Genomic DNA, 19,955 nt, shown 5'->3' with positions numbered 1-19,955 from the left:
AAATCCTACCGAGTGGTGAGCAACCCTCCCACTTGGGGGCTTAGCTGCAGTCCAGTACTCGCCTAAGTTTGAAAAATCCTACCGAGTGGTGAGCAACCCTCCCACTCGGGGGCTTAGCTGCGTCACAAGTACAACGTACGCTCCATCCCAATCCGCAAGGACGACGAGGTGCAGGTCGACTGAAACCTTCTCCTTCGGAGCTGCGCCACAAGTACAACGTGCGCTCCATCCCTATCCGCAAGGACGACGAGGTACAGGTCGACTGAAACCTTCTCCTTCGGAGCTGCACCACAAGTACAACGTGCGATCCATCCCTATCCGCAAGGACGACGAGGTACAGGTCGACTGAAACCTTCTCCTTCGGAGCTGCGCCACAAGTACAGCATGCGCTCCATCTCTATCTGCAAGGACGGCGAGGTGCAGGTCGACTGCAACCTTCTCCTTCGGAGCTGCGCCACAAATACAACGTGCGCTCCATCCCTATCCGCAAGGACGATGAGGTGCAGGTCGACTGAAACCTTCTCCTTCGGAGCTGCGCCACAAGTACAATGTGTGCTCCCTCCCTATCCGCAAGAATGACGAGGTGCAGGTCGACTGCGACCTTCTCCTTCGGAGCTGCACCACAAGTAGAACGTGTGCTCCCTCCCTATCCGCAAGGACGGCGAGGTGCAGGTCGACTGCAACCTTCTCCGCGGAGCTGCGCCATAAGTACAATAGCTGCATCTCAAGTACAAAGATTATTCCAATTGAAAAGCGAATTCCACTCGAAGGCAAACACAAGCATATTCAGATATAAACCAAGTTCAGATAAATCCTAAAGTTCCGGATGACGGATCAAAAGTATTCGAGCATCAAGCCCGAAGAAGTTTAACGATTACACAATCACTCGGCATTCCGAGGAAAATAAAGGTGGAGCATAATGTTTCTCGGTCACGCGTCAGGAGAAGGACTGGCTGGGTCGCAGAAACTGTCAAGGTCTATGCTGTCTGCAATGCGAGTGGCGGCGTCAAGGAAAGTGTCCATGAAGGATTGGAAGGTGTGCCTCTTTGTGTTAGCAACCTTGAGCTCCGCCAGCTTGTCTTCTTTGACGTCTTTGCAGTGCACTCGGACCAAGGACAATGCGACATCAGCGCCACAGCGAGCAGATGACTTCTTCCACTCTTGCACTCGGTCAGGAATTTGATTCAGTTGAGCCATCAGAGACTCGAGGTCTTGAGACAGTTCCGCCTGAGGCCAGAGTTTAGTATCAACCCGAGTCATCGCTGCCTTCAGGCGGGCAAGATAAGCAACCGCGCTGTCCATGCGAGGTTCCAACCGCAGCACATTCATCACAACATCATCCTTGACTGGACAATTTATGGGATCGAGACCCGTCTCGACCCGCCCAGTTTCCACTTCAAAGTCTTGGCAAAGCTCTACACAGTTGAGTAAATGGTGAGTCGACAATATAATCAAGCTTGACAGTGGACCGTAATAAGTCAGTCAATCATCAGTACCTTCAAGTTTTAGGACCAGCTTTGCAGCAAGCTGGCCCAGATAATACTCCAACTCGCCCTTCTTGGCCTTGAGGCTCCCGAGCTCGTCAGTCAGCTTGTTCTTGTCTTTCTTCAGTCGCTCGACCTCCCGATTGGCGTCAGAGACAGCAGTCTTCAGTTTGGAGTTCTCCTCTTCTAACTTGCCGACTGAAGCAAGCTTCTTGTCAGCAAGCGTCGTTTTCTCTCGCGCTTCCTTCTGTGCAGCAGCAAGATCCAGATCCTTCTTCTCCAAAGCCTGCTTCATTTTCTCTAAAGAAATAACATTCTTCAGACGGGCTTGGAGTTGACGGTTTTGACTACATACATCTGCTCGAGTGGAGTCACTCGGTTCAAAAAATGGAAAGGAAAAGTGCCAGCAGTGAGAAAGACAGTTGACGATTGGTTACCTCCCATGGCAGCTACTTCATCACGAGCAGTCTTGAGATTATTCTTGGCCAATTCCAGATCAAGGTTGAGGCTGATTTGCTGCTTGTTCATTGTGGAAAGCTGAGCCCCAAGATCACAAGATTTCTGCAGTATAAGCCATATCAGTTGACCGAGATAAAAAGACATCACAGTGATAGCTACTCTAAGACTACCGCCGAATCAAACATTCAACGGCAGTCTCGGGGACTACACCCAGTGGGTGCACTTAGCGTGCCCCCACTGGTTTGAATAAACACTCGACATGGTCTGCCCAGCGCGAGAGTAAAAAAAGCAGTTCTCAGACCATAGTCGACTGCCTGCAGTCAACCACGGTCTCGGGGACTACACCCAGTGGGTGCATTTAGCGTGCCCCCACTGGTTCTGGGGTCATTCGACCTGGCCAGTCCAGACCGAGTGACAAAATTCAGATTCTCAGACCACAGTCGACTGCTCGCAGTCAACTATGGTCTCGGGGACGACACCCAGTGGGTGCACTAAGAGTGCCCCCACTAGTTCAAAGATTCAATTCAAGACGACTCAAATTGACTCGTACAACTTCAAAACAGTCACACCCCAGTGGGTGATCGGATGAGAAATATGATCAATCGGAAATCAACTAACCTGGACATTGGTCTGCAGAGCAGCTCCGGCATTGAAGGCCACCTGACTGGCCTCATGCACCACTTTCATTTGCCCCATCACAAGGTTCAACTGAAGAAGAGCTTCCTTGGCGGCAGTCGGTGGGTCGTCCGGGGTTTGATACGCAGTGAAAAGCGATGATGGCAGAGCAGTCGGAGCAACCGCTGGGTCTGATGCGTGGAGTTGTATTGGTGCAGCAGAAGTCTGAGCAGCTGATCCTGATGGGCAATCAGTCAACAGCGGGATAGCGAAAGTGACGTTGGTACGTGCCGGATCTGTCGATCGCTCGACTGCCGTCCCAGGCATCTCAGTCGACTGAGGAACCTGGGCCTCAGGCGCTTTCCCGCTCAGTTCCTTGTCCCTCCTCCTCCTTCCCCTCGCCGGTACTTCTTCTTCATCGTCCAGGAGCACAACAACGTCCCGTGGTGCTGCAACAAACAGAGAAAGTCAAAGAGATACCTGACAAACAATCCAATCGTCCAAATGAATTCGAGTCGGGCAGACTTACTGGCTTTGGAGGTAGCTGCGTCGTCGGTTTCCTCGTCGTCTGGGGTCTTGTCAATATCCATATCAGTCGCAGCCGAGGCCGGGCTGTAAAGGTTCATCATCCACTCGGTCAGTACAAGAGAATCGGTCAGAACAAGAAAATACGGGGAGAACATTTACCCAGAAGCAACAGGAATGTCCATCTTGATTCTAGGCAAGGTCTTCCGAGCCTTCGAAGGATTGATCTTGGGCTGCTTGGTGACCTTCTCAGCCAATTTTGGAGTCGAAGACCGAGCGCGCTTTTGAGATGGAGCGCTCGAGGCCACAGCCTTGCCGCGCCTGCCCGCGGGATCATGGTGCTGCTTGGATCAACGTTCGGAACGAGGTGGTGAGTCGGCTACCTCCTCGTCGTCCGACTCATCGCTCTCATATTCATCATCGTCGGCTGGTGACTCCCACTCGCCGCTCTCCTCCACGCTGTCCTCGCCTTCATGGTCCTGCTCCAGAGCTTGTTCGCCATTGGGCATTGAGTACATCTCTGTATAAATCTACGAAACAAGGAGCCGAGTGGAAATCAGTCGGATCAACAAACAGTTAGAAAACACATCCAAATTCAATCAGTTGTAGTGGCCAAACCTTGTCTGGCTGGTTGCTGTCGGTGAAAGGGTTGACTCTCCTGGCGCCCCTGGGGTTGTCCTTGTTCCCGGTGATGCCCCTCAGCCACTGGGCCACTATTTTGGCCGCCACCTCCTCCGGATGAACCCGAGCGGTATCACCAGCCCCGGAGTTCATCCACATGGAGTGGTCACGAGCTTGGAGTGGTTGAATGCGCCGACTGAGGAACACCTCCAGCAGATCCTTGCTGGTGACACCTTGGTTGATCAGTTGAACTACTTTCTCGACCAGCATGCCCGTCTCCGCCTTCTCCGCGACGGTCACTTTCAACGAAGATGGAGTTTGAACACGATCAAAAGAGAAAGGGGGAAGTCCAGTCGACTGGCCTGGGGTCACGATATCCTGGCAATAGAACCAGGTCGACTGCCAGCCCCTGACCGACTCAGGAAGAGTCATCGAAGGGAAGGAACTCCTCTTCCTCTTCTGAATACCCAGACCCCCACACATCTGGATAACATGGGTTTTCTCGTCGTCCGAGTTCGCTTTCTTCACTGTTTGGGAGCGGATGGTGAAAATTTGCTTGAAAAGACCCAAGTGCGGTCGACACCCCAGGAAATTCTCGCACATGGACACGAATGCGGCAAGGTATGTGATGGTGTTGGGAGTGAAATGATGGAGTTGAGCCCCGAAGAAATTCAAGAAACCTCGAAAGAAGGGGTGTGGAGGAAGCGAGAAGCCGCGGTCGACATGAGTGGCGAGCAGAACACACTCACCCGGTCGCGGTTGTGGCTCCGTTTCCCCCTCCGGCAGCCGCGCAGACTCATGGACGATTAGCCCTAACTCGGCCATATCGTCCAAGTCTTCCTGCCGAAGTGACGATCGGATCCATTCTCCCTGGATCCAACCCGACGGCAGCCCCGAGCGCGATGAAGATCCCCGATTCGTCTTCTTGCTTTTCGCCGCCCCCGTCGCCTTCTTCACGCGTTCCAGCGCTGCCGTTTTCTCCTTCCCCATGGTGGCGGAGCGGCGGCGTCGAGAGTGGAGAAGCTGAACGAGGTAAAGGAGCAAGAGGAAGAAGAAGGAGAATGGGCACGCACAGTGCGGACGCCTCGGCCTCACCGCTTTTAAAGGCCTACTTCCGAGTGGCTGACGCGTGGGCCCGGACGATCCTGTCAAATCCCTTAACAGTCGCACACGGGATACGTGGCGAAAAAGGTGGCGCGAAAATCGAAACATCCTATTTTATCTACTCCGCTTACCACGGCGCGCTTCCACCAAAATTTCGAATCCCGCGAAATCCGGGATCCTCTACAACCGATCACACCAAAGATTCCATGTCAAGGATAACACTTGACGGATGACGTTATAAAAACCAGTCGGCCATTTCTGAATCGATCAAGGCGACTGAAACGAAGCCGAAGTTCCAACAACTGGCATCCATTTGGAGATGACAGCAAGAGTCAAAGCAAGGTCAACTTCAACCTTCTTTTCACTCGGGCCTCAATCCATTCGGGGGCTAATGATGAGGACATAGACCTGGGGTAGGGTAATAGGCCTGACCTATACGTCCTACCTAAGGTCCTTGTCCTAGAAGCAAAGAGGTTCAAGAGTAAATAGAGGGGACCCAACAAAGGTGTCGAGTGCAATCCACTCGACCTACCATTCACTCGGAGACCCCCCCTTATTTAGGTCACTCGACCACTAAACCACTCGACGTGCAGAAGACCTAAAGCCACTCCGCGCAGCAACGGTCAGGCATTTACCCTTAGACTTAATAGTCATTTATAGTACTTTACTACGGACGTTACCTGTAACGCTCCTTCTTTATGAATATTGAACCCAGTGTAACGGAGGGGAGCTGGGGTCCTGGCGCACTCTATATAAGCCACCCCCCTCCTTTGGGACAAGGGTTCGCACCCCCTGTAACACACACGCATATAATCCAGTCGACCGCCTCCGGGCTCCGAGACGTAGGGCTGTTACTTCCTCCGAGAAGGGCCTGAACTCGTAAAACTCGTGCGTACAACTTCTCCATAGCTAGGATCTTGCCTCTACATCCCTACCCCCCCCCCATTCTACTGTTAGACTTAGAACCACGACACCCGGTTCGTACCTAGAACCGGGACAAATGGGTCCACACGAACCGAGAAAATGCCTCCCGAGGCCCGGCCGGCCCCCTGGGCGCACGAACCGGGACATATGCCGCCATGGGTCCTGGTTCGTGTAAGAACCGGGACTAATGGGTTGGCCAGGCCCCAACCAAAGCCAAGTTTTCTACTAGTGTGGGTCTGGAATTTTTTGCAAGAAAATAAGAAACAATTCATAAATTTTAAAAAGTCATGAATTTTAAAACAACTTTGCGAATTTGAAAAAAGTTCATGGAATTGAAAAGGATCAGAAATTTGGAAAAAATCATAGATCTAAAAAGCTCATGAACTTGAAAAAATTTCAGAGTTTTGAAAAGGTTCAAGAATTTTGAAAAGTTTATAAAATTGAAAAAATCATGAATTTGAATTTTTTTTCATGAACTTTATCAAAGTTCACCAATTTGAGAAATTTCACATGTTTGATTTTTTCCCATGAATTTGATAAAAATTTCATCTATTTGAAAAATGTTCAAAATTGGAAAAGGTTCAAGAATTTTAAAGTATTTGTGATCTTTTAAAAAATGTTCGAAACATTGGAAAATTTTCAAGAATTGAAAGAAAAAACTATGAAATATTTAAATAAGAATAAAACAAAATGAAAAATAAACGAAATAGAAAAAAAGAAGACTAAAAATAAAAAATCTGGTCCAAAGCTCTAGAAGTTCCGTTTCCAAAACAGGACAGAAAGCTAAACAAAAAGTAGAAGCGGTTCGCTTTGACGGGCCGGCCCAGTTGATTGTGGGGTGTGACTGGGTACATTTACTGAAGTAATCTACACTGATTCTCAAAAAAGAAATTAATCGGCGAAATCACTAATTAAGGAGTACTCGTTGCAAAGAACACTCCACTTTTTCAGGTCGCAACAAGTGGCGCACATGCAGCACGCCACTTCTCGCAACCTAGGAGTTTTCCCTTTTTCGTAGATCCGTTTATTCAAAACGTTTTATCTCTTCAAAACTAGATTCCATGTTGATAGATTTTGACGAACTTTTTTTTCACAAAAAAACCGGACGAAATAAACGGGCGAAAAAACCAAACCGGGAGCACGGTTTTTTTCCCTTTTCGAAAGAGGGATGCCCGTGCCTCTCGCGAAATCACAACCGTGCCTCCCGTGGAAGCAAAACCGTGACTCTCGTGGAAGGAAAAAAAACAGAAAACTCGTTTTTTTTTTCCGTTTCCGAGAGGCACGGCCGTGACTCTCGCGAAAGCACAACCGTGCCTCCCGCGGAAGCAAAACCGTGACTCTAGCGAAAGAAAAAAAAACAGAAAACGCGTTTTGTTTTTCCCTTTCCGAGAGGCCGTGCCTCTCGCGAAAGCACAACCGTGCCTCTCGCGGAAGCAAAACAGTGACTCTCGCGAAAGGAAAAAAAACAGAAAACACGTTTTTTTTTTCCGTTTCCGAAAGGCACGGCCGTGACTCTCGCTAAAGCACAACCGTGCCTCTCGTGGAAGAGAAACCGTGACTTTCGCGAAAGAAAAGAAAAAGAAAACGCGTTTTTTTCGCATAAGTTTTTTTTATCGAAAAGCTAAGGAAGATCCGGGGAAAACCAAACGTCGAAAAAACCCGAAAGAAAAAACGTTTAAAAAGCCGAAAGCGCGTGCGGAAAAATAAAAAAATTCCGGAGGAAGCGTCCACAGCGCGACACGTGACGAATGACTGAGAGCGCGCCAAGTGACGCTGATCGTTGCGAGGCTCCTGAAGGAGCGCTCGTTAACTAGTTGTTCTCACTAATCGGCGCTATAGACTATTACCTCCGTCCATAAGACCTCTACCACAAAGCCCACGCGGCCCTGTCGACAAGGTTACGCGGGTGTTGGAACTCAGATTTTCGTTTTATTTTCTACCTAAAGAAAAAGATTTTCCTTTTCTTTTTTGGAAACTTGGAATATTAGTTACTCGTCTAATGGACTATCTTTGCGATGATCTTGACAAAAAGAAGAAGAATGGTGTATACAGTGAAACGAAATTGTTACTCCCCTCGTTCCTAAATGTTAGACGTTTTGGCAGTTCAAAAAATACATTTGAAAACAGAGGTACTCGTTACTTGTACTATTTGCTTTGATCCACGAGGGAGAAAAGCGTTTACGGGCGTCGCATCTGTCATGGCCGTAATCAGCCTACCTACCTGTAAACCCGTAACCACCTGAGCTTGGCCGCTCCCAGTAGTACGTAGTATGATTTTCGCCTGCGTTCGGCGAATAGTGTGACCCCACGGACGGACTGTCGACGCCAACGCAGCGCTCCATCGCCGGCCGTACCAGTAGTCCGGTGCGTGGTCACGTCGCGGTCCCGCATTCCCGCGCGAGCGACGCCATACCGCACCCACACCCACACGTGCCGGCTGGGTTGGTTCGGCCGCTGCCCCGCCGGCGCCGGGAGACCCGTCAAGGAAAAAAGTGGTGCGCGAGCCCCGAGCCGCAGACCATACGATACGACGACGGCGACGGCTGCTGCGGACGGAGCAGAGCAAAGCTACGGCGGACGCTCGTGCCGTGTCCGTTTTGTCCTTGCCAGGCTACTATACGTACCACGGTACTAGTACCTGGAGAGCAGTAATTGACCGTCCGTTGTTGTGTCCGAGGTTCCCCGAGTTCGAGGAGATGTCGCGTTACGGAAGCAGCCCTGCAAAATGTTTCAGCGAAGCTATGCGCCTGGTTTGGTAGGAAACGTGTTCCGTCAGGTTGAGCAATCTCGACAGAAAAACCGGAAGAGCTGCTGCCTGGCTTGCCAATGCTGACCCTGGAGAAGTTAGACGGGCCACAAACGTGCGGAATGAGCTCCTGTATGGGGAAGAACAAATGGGATATTTGGATAAGAGCAACTCCAACGGGCCGATCCAAACGGACAGCGCTTTTGTCCGTTTGGGTCGACCAGGCGGACACGGATGTCCGCTTCCGCGTTTGGGTCGGCGCGTGCGCCCAACGCTGGCCCGACCCATTTTGACGGCGCTAGAAAAAAAATAACGCATGTATATTTAAAAAGAAAAACAACATTAATTAAACATAAAGCCGGCCACGAAGGCCGGCGAGAATCCACGCGTCCACATTTGTATTTAAAAATAAATAAAAACAACCTAAACTACGAGGCAGCACGCTGCCCTAGGCGTCGTCGTCGTCGTCCTCAGGGGTCCGTGAGGTCGATGCGCGTCGGCGCCGGCCCGGCCCAGCAGAACGCTGTGTTCCAGAGCGCGGCCATGTCGGGCGCAGGCAGTGCCAGCGCGGGGGGCTGTGCGGCCGCCTGTGCAGCCGCGGCCTGGCGCGCCTCCTCCTCGGTCTCGCGCTGCTCCTCCCCGAGGTCGCGCTCGAGCATCTCGAGGTACTCGCCGTCGCGGCGCTCCTCGGCCACCCGGATCTGGCGCCAGTGCTCGAGGTACGCCGCCTCCTGCGCTGGCGTCGCCCTCATCCAGACCGGTGGCGCGCGTACCCACTCGCGCACTATTCCCGTCCAGGAGTAGCGCTCGATGGGGGACGGCTCCGGCTCGGGCTCCGGCTGCTTTTCCGGCTTGACGAGGCATCGGGGAGGGGACGGCGGGGCCACCGGCGGCACCACGCAGTCGCCCGCCGCGGAGAGGGCAAGTGCCTGCGCCATTGCCGCCTCGTAGCGAGCCTCCTCTTCCTCCGCCGCCTCCGCCCTGCGCCGCTCGTCCTCCTCGCTCTTCCGGTAGACGGCCGCAAGAGCCGCCTGGTAGGCGTCGTCGGCCGCCTGGTCCTCCTCGTGGACGATGAGCGGCGGCGGCGGCTCGCTCCGGTCGACCTCGCGCACGCCCCGTCGCCTCGCCTCCTCGTGCTCGAAGGCGAACCACCTCGCCCAGTTGGGCGAGTTGGATGCGTAGGCGGGCTCGCGGCGCTGCTCCGGCGTCAGCAGCGCCCGCCGGCGCCGCACCTCCTCTGCGTGAGCCCTAGCCGTCCGCAGCGCCGTCGGCACTGGGATCCTATCTTGATCCAGATGCCAGTCGTGCGGCAGGGTCACGTTGGGGTACGGCAGAGGCTGGCGGTGCTGCCAGTGCCACTCCGCCTGGTGCACTGGCACGTTCACGCGCTGCCTCTACCGGCGAGGCTCCGGCGGAGGCGGGAGGAACTCTGAGTGGAAAGGGGTGGCGGGGGTCTTGCCCTTGGCCTTGCTGCTGCCGGCGCCTGAGAAGAGCCCCATCTCGCTGTGGTTCTGGTCGCTAGGGTTTGCCGGCGACGGTGGAGCAAAGCTTGCTAGATGTGGACGACGAGTTTGGATGAGGACGGCCCCGCCGCACGATCGGATTAAAAAAGGACGAGCGCTGTCGCTGACGCGTGGGCCCGTGGTCATAAATTAAGCTGACCGCGTGGGCAGCGGGTAGTTGGACGGCCGCCAGGTGGGGACGCCGCGGATAGCGAGAAGGCGCGCGTGGCGTCCGTTCGGCGTCCGCGCCGACGCATTTGGGGCATAAATTTGGGCCGCAAATGCGTCGGCGCGGACACGATGCGAACGTGATTTGGGTTTGGGTCGGCGCGTTGGCCTGCCACTTTTGTCCGTGCCGACCCAAACGGACAGCGGCGGACGAAATGGATCGGCCCTTTGAAGTTGCTCTAATTTTCCATAGCAAAGCAAGGCAGAAGGCTCGCAGATGAGTAAGACTAAAGGCTTCCTGAGGCTGATGGTGCTAGGAAAGAGGCTCCGCCTACTGACATAGAGAGAATGTCAGCATCTTTCTTCCAAGAATTGTACTACAGCCGAGACCCGAACATCTCCAACTGGGATATATAGTAACAACGTGCAGTTGAAATTACCTACGAAAGCAAGTGCCAAATCCAGACGGTCGCAGCGGACGGCCGTTCACTTCTGCATCAAGATGCTACACCCAGGGCAGGACAGCTTTCTAACGCCAACAGTCAGCAGAGAAAAAAGAAAGACCTGGCAGAAGCGTACACCATTCCATTCCCCGGTTTTGTCCAGGAACGAGACAGTGCAGAAATAGAAGCCCACGACGGCGACCCGTGCGGTCACACATTGTGGCTTCTGGTCGCGTTCATGCATGTCGATGATTTGGTTGCGCATGTGGTTAACACCAACTCGACCATAATTTCAACGGGGCCCGCGGCCACGAGAGCTTGAAGTGGACCGGCGATGCATACGTAGTATATCTCCGGGGAATGACAGACAGGGAAGCCGGCAAATCCGACTAGGCATCTTTGGCAAGATAAGCGAAGGAATTGGCACGGCTCCACGTGCTCGCTACTGATGCATCTTGTTCGGTCGATCAGTGAGTAAGAAACTTGTCTGATTTCCGTTTGGAGGTGAACCGACCGTGCTGAGCGGCAGGGGAGGCAACTGCCGCTCTCAGATGGCCAAGTGCATCGTGCAGTGGTCGGCGCGCGCTCGGCAAAAAAAAAGGCCGGTACGTACGTGCAGTCGTACATACAGATGCAATGCACGCGCCGTAGGTGGCAAGTACGTGCCGTTCTCGGTACCTGAAGAACCACGAGGCATATATACTACTGCATCTACTCGTACTGTCGTGCAAGCTACTGTCCGAACCAAGGCGGTGAAAAGGGCTAGCTCGAGCCAGACTTGTGCGACTGGTCGTTAAAGATGGATCCGATGGACCGATGGTCTCAATTCGAGACGTGCAGCAAGAGGCGACCCGGATTCCCCGCGAGATATATGCGATCGCGATAACAAAGGAACAACGGGCGTGCACCTTCCGTTCCGATACTCGCTTATCCGTTATCCATCGGTCGTTCCCGGTTCCCCGACGTGCGTTCCAAGCCAAATTGCATGGCGCGACCGCCGAGCTCACCTCAGCGTAGCCAGGGGAGCGCCTAGCTAGAAGCGTTTGAAAAAAGAAGAAAAAAATATCCAGCAAGGATCGATCGATCGATCATGCATATGGGGGCCAGCCGGCGATCCAGCGAGAGCGACGGACGGGCCAGTCCGACCTGTAATCTGTACGTACGTTTCACTCCGGGATCGTACGAGAACGGACGGGCGAACTGCGGAACGGACGACACGAGATGGCGCACGTACGACGGGGCTGAGCCGGACCGAACCCTCGCCGTCACGTCGCCCCGCGCGCAGCTGGCCTGGCCCGGGCCGCGGTGGACCTCTGCTTTTTTGTGCGGTGAGAGCTGCGGCGTAGTACTACGTCCTAGCATGTCTCCGATTGGATTTCCGGGCGGCGGCAGGCCTCAGGTTTCACGTCCGGCCTGGCGTCCGCCACATGTCGGGAATCATTCAGCTTGATTCCGACGGCTGAATGAATGCATCGTCACTCGCGTTGATCGTACGCTTGCTTCCGTGCGTGAACCCCCATGGGCTCGACAAGGCGGATCGTCCGTTTCATGCTGAGATTCGTGCAAGATTATGAAGAAATTTTGAACTCTCAGCAAATAGTAATTGTACAATCTTGGCGAACATTTTTGTAACTAGAAAATGAACAACGCGAGTAACTTTGTCGGAGTATATTTTTTGTAACTAGAAAATGAACACATAAATACGTCTTGGCGAACATTTTTGTGCGTTTGTGTGAAAGTAATTGTACAATCAACTTAGAATTAGTTTGCTTTCGCAAAAAAAAGACTTAGAATTAGCTAATTCTCGATCGGCAGAGACAGAATTTTCTGGGTACTAGGTGAACGCATTTTTATAACATGGTGACCGTTTTTGTACATTTATATGAACAAATTTATGAAATCAATAAAATAATGTACTAGTGCATGATGGCCGAAGTATACTAGTAATAAGTTCCCTCTAAAATTAAATAGATGAATCCAAAACGAAGAATAAAAATATTACACTGATAAGGCCACCCCAACGTATTATATCTTGATCTAGCTATATCTTATGCATTAAATGTGTATTTTTGTATGGAACGTATCTTGTTATTTTTGTAGATCTAAAATATCTCTCCTTTAATGTGATTTGAGAGAGATAAAGTATGAGTTGCTATAGCTTTAGTGCTAAGAGCTATATCTAGATTAAGATATGGTAACTCTCTCTTTTCTCCTTAATTAGGATGCCACATCAAAGTTTACTTAGGTGCCATAATTAAGATATAGTCTAAGGTGAAGCAATGAGTATGTCCTAAATTTTGTACAACTCTTATCTCAAAACCCGCTGCTTGATATATTATTTAGTAAATAATGAATTCCTACAGGATTGTAAAAAAGAAAAGAATACCTATTGAAAATTATATCCAAATATACATTAATAAAAAAGCTATTTTCTAATGAGATACCTTTTTCCTGAAGGGAAATACCTCATCTATTCCAAAATATAAGGTGTATTATTATTTTTTTGAAAAGTGAAAATTCTCAATGTTTGACTAAGTTCATAACAAAATTTAAAACACAAAAAATTAACATCTAATTAGTATCATTAGATTCAAGATGGAATATATTTTATTTTTTGATATTATAAATGTCGATACATTATTCTTTCAATTTGGCCAAACACATAAACATTTGACTTTTAGAATGATAGTAATATACCTTATATTTGGAACAAATTGAGTTAGAACGATCATTATTAACGGTAGTTTTATTTACTTGACGTTTGCCGGGAAGGGATGGCAAATCAAAGGTTTTTATGGTAATTTATATTGTCGTGAGGATGTCAAATTTAGTTAGCAACCATGACAATTCTGGCAAAAAAAAAACCCCAGCGGATTTGCGATGTCAGCTAACTAAAATAGCCATCCTCGACCAACACAGATTGTCTTGAAAAATGTTTGCATTTGCGATGCTTCCTGGCGAACGTTTGCTGTTTAAGCCGGTCCTTACTTTATACTCCCTCTATAAAGAAATATAAGACAAATATAAGAGTATTTAGATCACTAAAGTAGTGGTCTAAACACGCTTATATTTCTTTACGGAGGGAGTACTTATTATCGGTCAATATTAATGTTTTTCCTTGTACAGTATAAAGCATGATGATCCTATATCCAGCTGGAGTATTTAATTTTGTAACCTCAGTTGATGTGGAGCATGCAACGAGATTGCCCTTATGAACATGAATTAATCGGTCCATGATAGATAGGCACTCCTGCCACTACAGGACAGCGCCGAACACGATATTGATATATGGTAACGCCATCCATCCAGCCTGCTCGTGCCGCCAAAAAACAAATTAATACTCGCAGCACAACGTCCCAAAGCCAGAAAGAGGCCAGTGTCTCCATGCGAACGCCAAAGTCAAACCCCAAACAAGCAAACACCTGCGCTTCCATTGCTCGCCGCAACGGTCCGGACCCGGAGCCAGGGATACAGACCCGGAGCCGAGATCGGTGCACGCACGCACGGGTGGGTTGGGTCTTGGGTGACGTCGGAGGCCGTAGCTGCCGTGCCGCGCGCGCAGCCCGTCCCTCCTCCTCCGATCGATCCCGGCCCCTCTCCTCGCTCGCTCGCTCGCCTATAACTACCGCCCGCGCCCCCCGGCCGCTCCCTCTCACTCGCTCTTCTCCCCGTTCGAGCCCCACAGCCACACACATCGCCTGCTCCATCGACACCGGCCGGGGCTGACAACGAGATCGCCGCCGCAACCGTCCGCCGGTTCTTGCTTCCCTGCCTGATCCTTGGAGATCTCGCCGGCTCGGTTCCTGGCAGGTAATGGCCTCTTCTCCTGATATTTTTCTCGCCATTTTTACAAGACCATAGGACGCACGGCCCAGGTTCCACATCACAGAAAGACGATGATAGTATCGAAGATATCTTTGTTCGGCCAGGGGGCACCAGAGCTTTGTTACGATCCTAGATCAGCACCAAGATATCTTTGTTCGGCCAGAGAGAAGGCCGGAATGGACTCTCCGCTATCCTTCCTAGGCGCCAGCCCGCCAGCCTGCCTGCCACCGCATCACAACCACCGCCCGCCCGTCGCTACCAGCGCTATAGATCATGACGGAACATAGTAGTTTTCCCGCCATTACCCGATCGCGAGATACTGATAGGACACCACTTTGCGCCGTTGTCTCATCATCCATCGCGCCGCTCTTGTTCTTGTTGCAGCGCCCTTCACTCTGGACTTCTTCTCCCCGGCGGTGCCGCGCGGCGCGACAACCGGCGTGCCGGCGAGGGTGGATGCAGGCGCCGTTCCTGCCCCGGCGCTCCTCCTCTTCAAGGGATCTCCGATAGACAACGGCTGATCGGGCAAACGCAACGCCTTGCTTCTCCTGGTCCCTGTCGCCTGTTTCCTGCTGCAAATCCTTCATCAGGATCAGAAACAAGTAATTCAAGAAGAATCGAGGCGCGAGTCTATCTTGATCCGAGATGGCTAAGATCAGCTGCTTCTGTGCTCTGCTCGGTGGCAAGGGCAAGAAATCCAAGGTCAGTGCTCATCTCTCTGTTTCTCATTAATTAATGGTTAATTAACCGGTTTGGGGTGGCCAGCGAGTGCACTACTGTACACAGGCTCTTTACCAAGCCTGTTAATTAACTTGTACTACGTACTTCGTCACGTGTTTGCACTGTGTTGACCTATGTAGATTTCAACTATAGTATTTAATTAGTTTGTGTGTGGTCAATCCATGGCGTGTGTCGCAGGATCCGAAGAAGGTTCCGTACGCCAAAAGGGCCAACGGCAGCGACTGGCAGAAGGTGAAGCCGGTGGAGTCCATGGACGGGACGGTCGCCGCCTCCATCAGTCAAGGCGGTGTCGGCTGCGCCCCTGCCCCAACATGCCGCGACACAAAGGTTGTCGCCGCGACACCCGCCGAGCTGCCATACCGAGGCCGTGACGACGACAAGGCCTCGCCAGCGAGGGACGTCGGCCTCGCCGGAGGCGCAGCCACGGACTCGTCCGGCTACAACAGCGACAAGGATGCTGCCGGCACCGGCACACCGGACGTGGTGAGCGAGCTGCCGTTGCCGGCGACTCCAGCGAGGCTGGAGCGCTCCTGCTCCAACATCGAGACGGCGAGGCCTGGCTGGAAGGCCTTCGACCTGCTGCTGCCGCCGGCCAAGTCGCGCTCCCACGGCGACCTCGCCACCTTGCCCGCCGGCGCCGGTAGCTTGTTCGCCAGCCCCAACGGCGCGCCGGCCGGCTCCAGCCCGGCGCCGTCCGTGAAGTCGACGTGCAGCGCGGACCGCGTGATGCTGAAGAGGAGGTCGTCCAGCCAGGTGCTCCCGTCCCGGAGCCGGAAGCTGTGGTGGAGGCTGTTCATGTGGAGCCACCGGAACCTGCACCGGCCGGGCGCCGCCACATGGAGCACCTTGCCACCCGCTGGCGCGGACCACCAAATGCTCCACTCCCACCACCAGCAGCACGACGGGTACACGTCCGACACGTTCGGCGCGGCCGCGGACGGCAAGAACAAGGAGATCGCCGAGGTGGAGGAAGAGCCGACGTGCCCGAACCAGTGGGTGGCGTTCTCGGCGGAGGCCTCGTCGCCGCTGGACCGCGTCAGCGCGTGGGTGAGCAGCCTCGGGGACGGCCCGCTAATCCACGGCGAGGAGCAGGAGGAGGAGGAGGACGAGGAGGAGGAGGGGAACGGCATCACCGAGACCGAGATCGAGATCGGCGAGCCGTCGGGTACGACGTCGAAGGACCACGCGCAGGCGCAGACGCGGCAGAAGCGGCGCAGCAGGGCGGCGGAGGAGGCGGTCCAGCAGGCGAGCAGCATCGTGCAGACGCTCAACGCCTTCTCCTCCGTGGCGCACATCTCCGGCATGGGGCTCAAGGCCGTCCCCATGATCTCGGCCTTCTCCAGCCTCCGGGCGGTGAACCTCTCCGGCAACTTCATCGGTAAGTAAATCGATACGACGTTTCTACACTCAAGATGATCGATCGGCAGCACAGGTGCAAGTGAGTGATATGAATTCGTTGGTTTGATTTGGCATGCAGCTCACATCTCGGCCGGGTCGCTGCCCAGGGGGCTGCACTCGCTGGACCTGTCCCGGAACAGCATCGCCAGCATCGAGGGCCTGCGGGAGCTGACGCGGCTGCGCGTGCTCAGCCTCAGCTACAACCGGATCACGCGCATCGGCCACGGTAACCATTTCTGATTTCTTCTCTTCTCTTGGCAACGGACCATGAATCCACCATGGATCTCGCCCATTCCAGTACTACGTACGTGCTCTGGTGAAAGCCAGCTGCGCTTGGGGGTATACCTTGTACATTGTTCAGTGTTCTGGTGTCCACAAGGACCGCCCGCCCCGGTAGCATTACGAGCGAGCTGCCAGATCTTGGCCCAGGCTAGCCAGGCACAGCACTGTAGTAGGGAAAGGGTGGTCCGAGCGAGCGACAGGCTATTCGTACACCCAAATTGATGAGCGTCGTGTCATCGACCGGTACCAATACGCCGCGCTGGAAAGAACCTCTCTGGTTACGGCCGACCGATATAGACATCTCGCATTCTGCTTTTTCCTTCGGATGTTTGCTCTCACGATCCTCGTCACACTCACACAGTACCTGGTACTACTAGAGTAGCAGCAGCAGCTTGTTCAGGCCTTGGGAACCGAGTGGATCCTGCACAGCTTTGCCCATCCCAGATGTAGATGTACGTGACTGACTGACTGACTGACTGGGTGCCACATCGTGCTCCACTGCAAAATTATGATCCTGCCAGAATTTCACCACACATCTTTGAGCTTTCAATCTCACAACTGACCAGTGACTAATCCTGCCATGTTCCTTGATGAAAACATTCCAGGGCTGTCGAGCTGCACGGCGCTGAGGGAGCTGTACCTGGCGGGGAACAAGATCAGCGACGTGGAGGGGCTGCACCGGCTGCTCAAGCTGGCGGTGCTGGACCTGAGCTTCAACAGGGTCACCACCACCAAGGGCCTGGGCCAGCTCGTCGCCAACTACAGCTCGCTGAAGGCGCTCAACCTGCTGGGCAACCCGGTGCAGGCCAACGTCGGCGACGACGCGCTCCGCAAGGCCGTCTCGGGCCTCCTGCCGCTGCTCGCCTACCTCAACAAGCAGGCCCTCAAGCCACAGCGCGCGCGCGAGGCCGCCAAGGACAGCGTCGCCAAGGCCGCCCTCGGGAACAGCCGCTGGAGCTCGCGGCGGCGGGCGAGCTCCACGGCGCGGCGCCTCGGCCACAGCCCCGGTTCGGCGTCGGCCAAGAGGGAAGGGAGCAGCGACAGGAGCAGGTCCCTGAACGGGGTTCAGGCGAGGAGGTGAGACGATCGGGCAAGGAGCAATGCTACAGATGGCATTGTCACGTTGATCACCCTGGACTGGACGGCGTTGAGTTGAGACTGTGTGTACTGCTGGAAATAACTGCAAACGTTGTGAGACCCGAAAGGTGTACTTGGAAAACAAGTGTAGTGGTAGTGTTTCAAGCCTTTCCTGATGAGCCCAAAATGATTCAGGAAAGAAGAAATGACATGCGGATGGATTCATGTAAGTTGCGAGGTCGACCAAATTTGTAAAGTTAAGTAAAATGTTTGTAGATTTTTTTTAGGTCTAGTAAGCATTATTGCTTGAAAATGTTGTCGTTGGCTCCTAGCTTCTTCCATTTCTCCATTGCCATTGAGGAGCTCAATTGTACTCCCTTCGTAAAGAACTATAAGAATTTGAAGTTGGCGCTAGAGCTCGAGTGCCCAGAATTTGAATTGTACTCCCTCCGCCGATGCGCTATGTACCGGTTTTCTGTTTTTCCTAACGCAGACTTTGCAGTAGAAATCTAATTTCAGAGATCCTCCTTTTCCAAAAAAGGGCAGAAAATCTAATGAGAAAAGGAAAACATCATACATTATTTTACTGAGGTAGACTGGCAAGGCTGTGTGGTTCGGCAAATTGCTCAAGATAATTTACTGAGGCGGAGCAGAGGAGTGTAGCTCCTTTTGCTAACCAGCGTGCCACCTGATATAGGGCTCTTCCATCGTTTAGCACTTTGCTGGAATGATTGATAATGAAGGAGACTTGGCAAAAAGAAGCAAAAATAAAATCCGACCTACCGGATTCGAACCAGTGACCTAAGGATTTATCTGCAACGGCTACAGTCCTCCGGTCTACCAACTGAGCTAAGGTCGGCTTGTGCTCTAAACTAGATCAGGAGCTATGTAAACTAAGGCTGAAAGGAGAATACCAAAAACCATATATATGGGCGTCAGAGTAAAGGATCGTGCACGCTATACGGGCACCGAACAGATGCACCACAAGCAAACTTTTTATCCTTGGGTCAATGTTCGGCTGTCTTTGTATGCAAGTCAATCATCCATTTTTTTTTGCGAGGGAACTCAATCATAACATAATTGAGAGAAAAAAATTATACTAACATTTACTGCTGGCACTCCTCTAAAATGCCCAGTATTGTGCTTAGTTGCATGATGGTACGTTGAAAATCTCTCTTTCATTTTGAAGTTCTACCATATTTACATTGATTTGAAATGTGCGGATTTAGCCGGCCGATGAGCAGAGCCAAGGCAAATAAGCAGTGTGTGCCATTAGACCTTTGACCGAGCACGTGAGATCCGCTCTCCATGATGGTGGAAGGTGATATACTCCACTCTCCTGGGACAACGACATGTGCAGGTATATGATGGTGGCGTCCTGTTCTGCCAAAAGGTGCTTCATTTTGGTCCTCATAGATGCCGAGGGGATCATTGTCGACGTGCGACATATACGGGAGGGAGGGTCACCACCATCGGGACGGTGTTTGAGATACCGTGTCATTGGGCATAGTTGGGAGAGCAAATCTTGCCGTCTCATATATATGCATCACTAGCAAAAGCCGATGTCAGTAATTGGGAAATGGGGGCTATCTCTGCTCTCTTATGCTCATCATGCGCAGTGGTTGCATAGCCCACAGGTTTTATGCTGATGGCGGATTGGGACATGCATGATTTAGAGACTTTGGTGCAGTCGAAGGTGGATTAAACTCACATAGACCAGAGTTGTGTTCGATGGATTCAGACGGTGTAAGAGATATCGGTGATGAACCATGCGCCAAAATTGCCGTCAACCAACAGGCACCGGAACCTAATGAATGATATGGGTTGCTATCGGAAAGTGCTTCCCACTTCACCGATAATGGTCGGCGTGCTCCTGCCAATAAGGGCTTTGCGATGATGCAGATCTCTGAGCTGCAGGTGACGTCTTCAATGGCATGGGGATTGTGCTATGGATTTGGATATTTGTCTTTGGAATCTCATAGGCCGAAACATATCACCATGAAACAAATTCACTTAAGGGCAAGTAGCGGTTAGTGGGAAG

The 19,955-nt window shown here is 52.3% G+C and overlaps 1 protein-coding gene and 1 non-coding gene across 2 annotated transcripts; one reads left to right on the top strand and one right to left on the bottom strand.

The window, feature by feature from the left end:
* The first annotated feature begins 14,089 nt into the window (after nucleotides 1-14,089).
* LOC123166289 (uncharacterized) lies at nucleotides 14,090-18,346 on the top strand. The gene is made up of 5 exons (XM_044584063.1): nucleotides 14,090-14,401; nucleotides 14,801-15,118; nucleotides 15,335-16,535; nucleotides 16,635-16,781; nucleotides 17,443-18,346. The coding sequence occupies exons 2-5, from the start codon at nucleotides 15,062-15,064 to the stop codon at nucleotides 17,916-17,918; spliced, it is 1,881 nt and encodes a 626-aa protein (XP_044439998.1). The 5' UTR covers nucleotides 14,090-14,401; nucleotides 14,801-15,061; the 3' UTR covers nucleotides 17,919-18,346.
* A 341-nt stretch (nucleotides 18,347-18,687) lies between these two features.
* On the bottom strand, nucleotides 18,688-18,773 carry TRNAY-GUA (transfer RNA tyrosine (anticodon GUA)). The gene is given in 2 exon segments: nucleotides 18,688-18,723; nucleotides 18,737-18,773. It is a non-coding gene; the product is annotated as a tRNA-Tyr (tRNA).
* Nucleotides 18,774-19,955: the final 1,182 nt, after the last annotated feature.

The sequence above is a fragment of the Triticum aestivum genome, chromosome 7D (assembly GCF_018294505.1).
Source record: "Triticum aestivum cultivar Chinese Spring chromosome 7D, IWGSC CS RefSeq v2.1, whole genome shotgun sequence".
Classification (NCBI taxonomy): Eukaryota; Viridiplantae; Streptophyta; class Magnoliopsida; order Poales; family Poaceae; genus Triticum; species Triticum aestivum.
The sequence above is the reverse complement of the archived record's forward strand: the minus strand, read 5'-3'. Positions and strand labels throughout refer to the sequence as shown.